At 40.9% G+C, this 1,022-nt stretch overlaps 2 protein-coding genes across 2 annotated transcripts in view; both read left to right on the top strand.

The window, feature by feature from the left end:
• Nucleotides 1-112, top strand: part of LOC129572820 (uncharacterized) — a 10,466-nt gene extending 10,354 nt beyond the window's left edge. Inside the window, exon 11 of the mRNA XM_055452922.1 lies at nt 103-112. Within this exon, the coding sequence (XP_055308897.1) occupies nt 103-112 (10 nt within the window). The remainder of the gene's footprint in view (nt 1-102) is intronic.
• Nucleotides 92-1,016, top strand: LOC129572823 (putative uncharacterized protein DDB_G0271982). Its single transcript, XM_055452925.1, has 3 exons — nt 92-177; nt 283-465; nt 595-1,016. The coding sequence occupies exons 1-3, from the start codon at nt 115-117 to the stop codon at nt 922-924; spliced, it is 576 nt and encodes a 191-aa protein (XP_055308900.1). The 5' UTR covers nt 92-114; the 3' UTR covers nt 925-1,016.
• Nucleotides 1,017-1,022: the final 6 nt, after the last annotated feature.

Below are 1,022 nucleotides of genomic sequence, written 5' to 3'. Positions count from 1 at the left end.
AGGTTGATAATCTGGTTCAGATATTTGCAATCTTTTTCAATTGATTCGATTCAATTCCATTCAATCTTGATTAATATTTTAACGGCAAATCCTCTTTTGTAGCAATCGGTGAGCATGTCACCAATGCCAAGTCCAGCCAAATCATCTGATAGCTCTTCATCAACGCGACAACATCAGGTGAACACCAATTGATTGAAGACAGAAAAAACCGTTTATTTTGTTACTATCGAATTGTACTGACCCTTATTAATTTTTTTATTCAATTCTTCTTGTAAAAAATAGCATGAAACACGGGAACGTGATCGAAGTGATAGAGAGCGTGAACGTGAGCGCAACGAACGGGAACGAGAAAGAGAAAGGGAACGGGAACGTGAGCGCAATGAACGGGAGCGAGAGAGAGAAATCGAGCGAGAACAGCGTGAGAGTCGTGAACGACAGACATCTACTTCAAGCCAACATGAACAGGTATTTATCAATAAACACAATCTTTTCTGCCCCATTAGGCAAAGTTCCAAACTGTTGTTTCCATGAAATCCCTAATATTTCACCCAAAGAACATTTCATTAAATCCCTTCGCTTTTTTCTCCATTACAGGAGCACCCAAATCAAGAAATGGATCTTGAGGATTTGATCGCACCATCAAAAGTGTCAAAGAATGGTGGTCAATCGACTCCATCGACGCCAGTCAGTACAACGGCTCCATCAAATAACACGTCGCGTGACAGTGAGGCATCGCTGAATGCGGAAAAAGGGGACAAAGATGAAACAAAAGGCAGTGACTCAAAAGGATCGGATCAGCAAGAAGAGAATGTTGGTCGTGGTGGACGACGAACACGTAGCAAACGACCGCGATCAGGTGAAGACTTCCAAGAGCTAGTGTTGCCAGAACGTAAACGAGAACTGCGTTCATCAGCAATTAGCTAATTCTATTAGATGATAATCAGCACACATACACAAATAAGTAACACATAAGTCAAAGTCTAGGCATATAAAAACGATAAAAACTTCTTTTTTACACGTGT

Source organism: Sitodiplosis mosellana, unplaced genomic scaffold, assembly GCF_009176505.1.
Source record: "Sitodiplosis mosellana isolate CC-2019 unplaced genomic scaffold, AAFC_SMos_1.0 Smas_scaffold_5569, whole genome shotgun sequence".
Taxonomy (NCBI): domain Eukaryota; kingdom Metazoa; phylum Arthropoda; class Insecta; order Diptera; family Cecidomyiidae; genus Sitodiplosis; species Sitodiplosis mosellana.
The sequence above is the reverse complement of the archived record's forward strand: the minus strand, read 5'-3'. Positions and strand labels throughout refer to the sequence as shown.

Coding starts and splice junctions, on each gene's coding strand:
- LOC129572823 (XM_055452925.1), top strand. CDS start 115: ATGTCACCAATGCCAAGTCCAGCCAAATCATCTGATAGCTCTTCATCA. Junction 178..282: donor CATCAACGCGACAACATCAG/GTGAACACCAAT, acceptor TGTAAAAAATAG/CATGAAACACGGGAACGTGA. Junction 466..594: donor CTTCAAGCCAACATGAACAG/GTATTTATCAAT, acceptor TCTCCATTACAG/GAGCACCCAAATCAAGAAAT.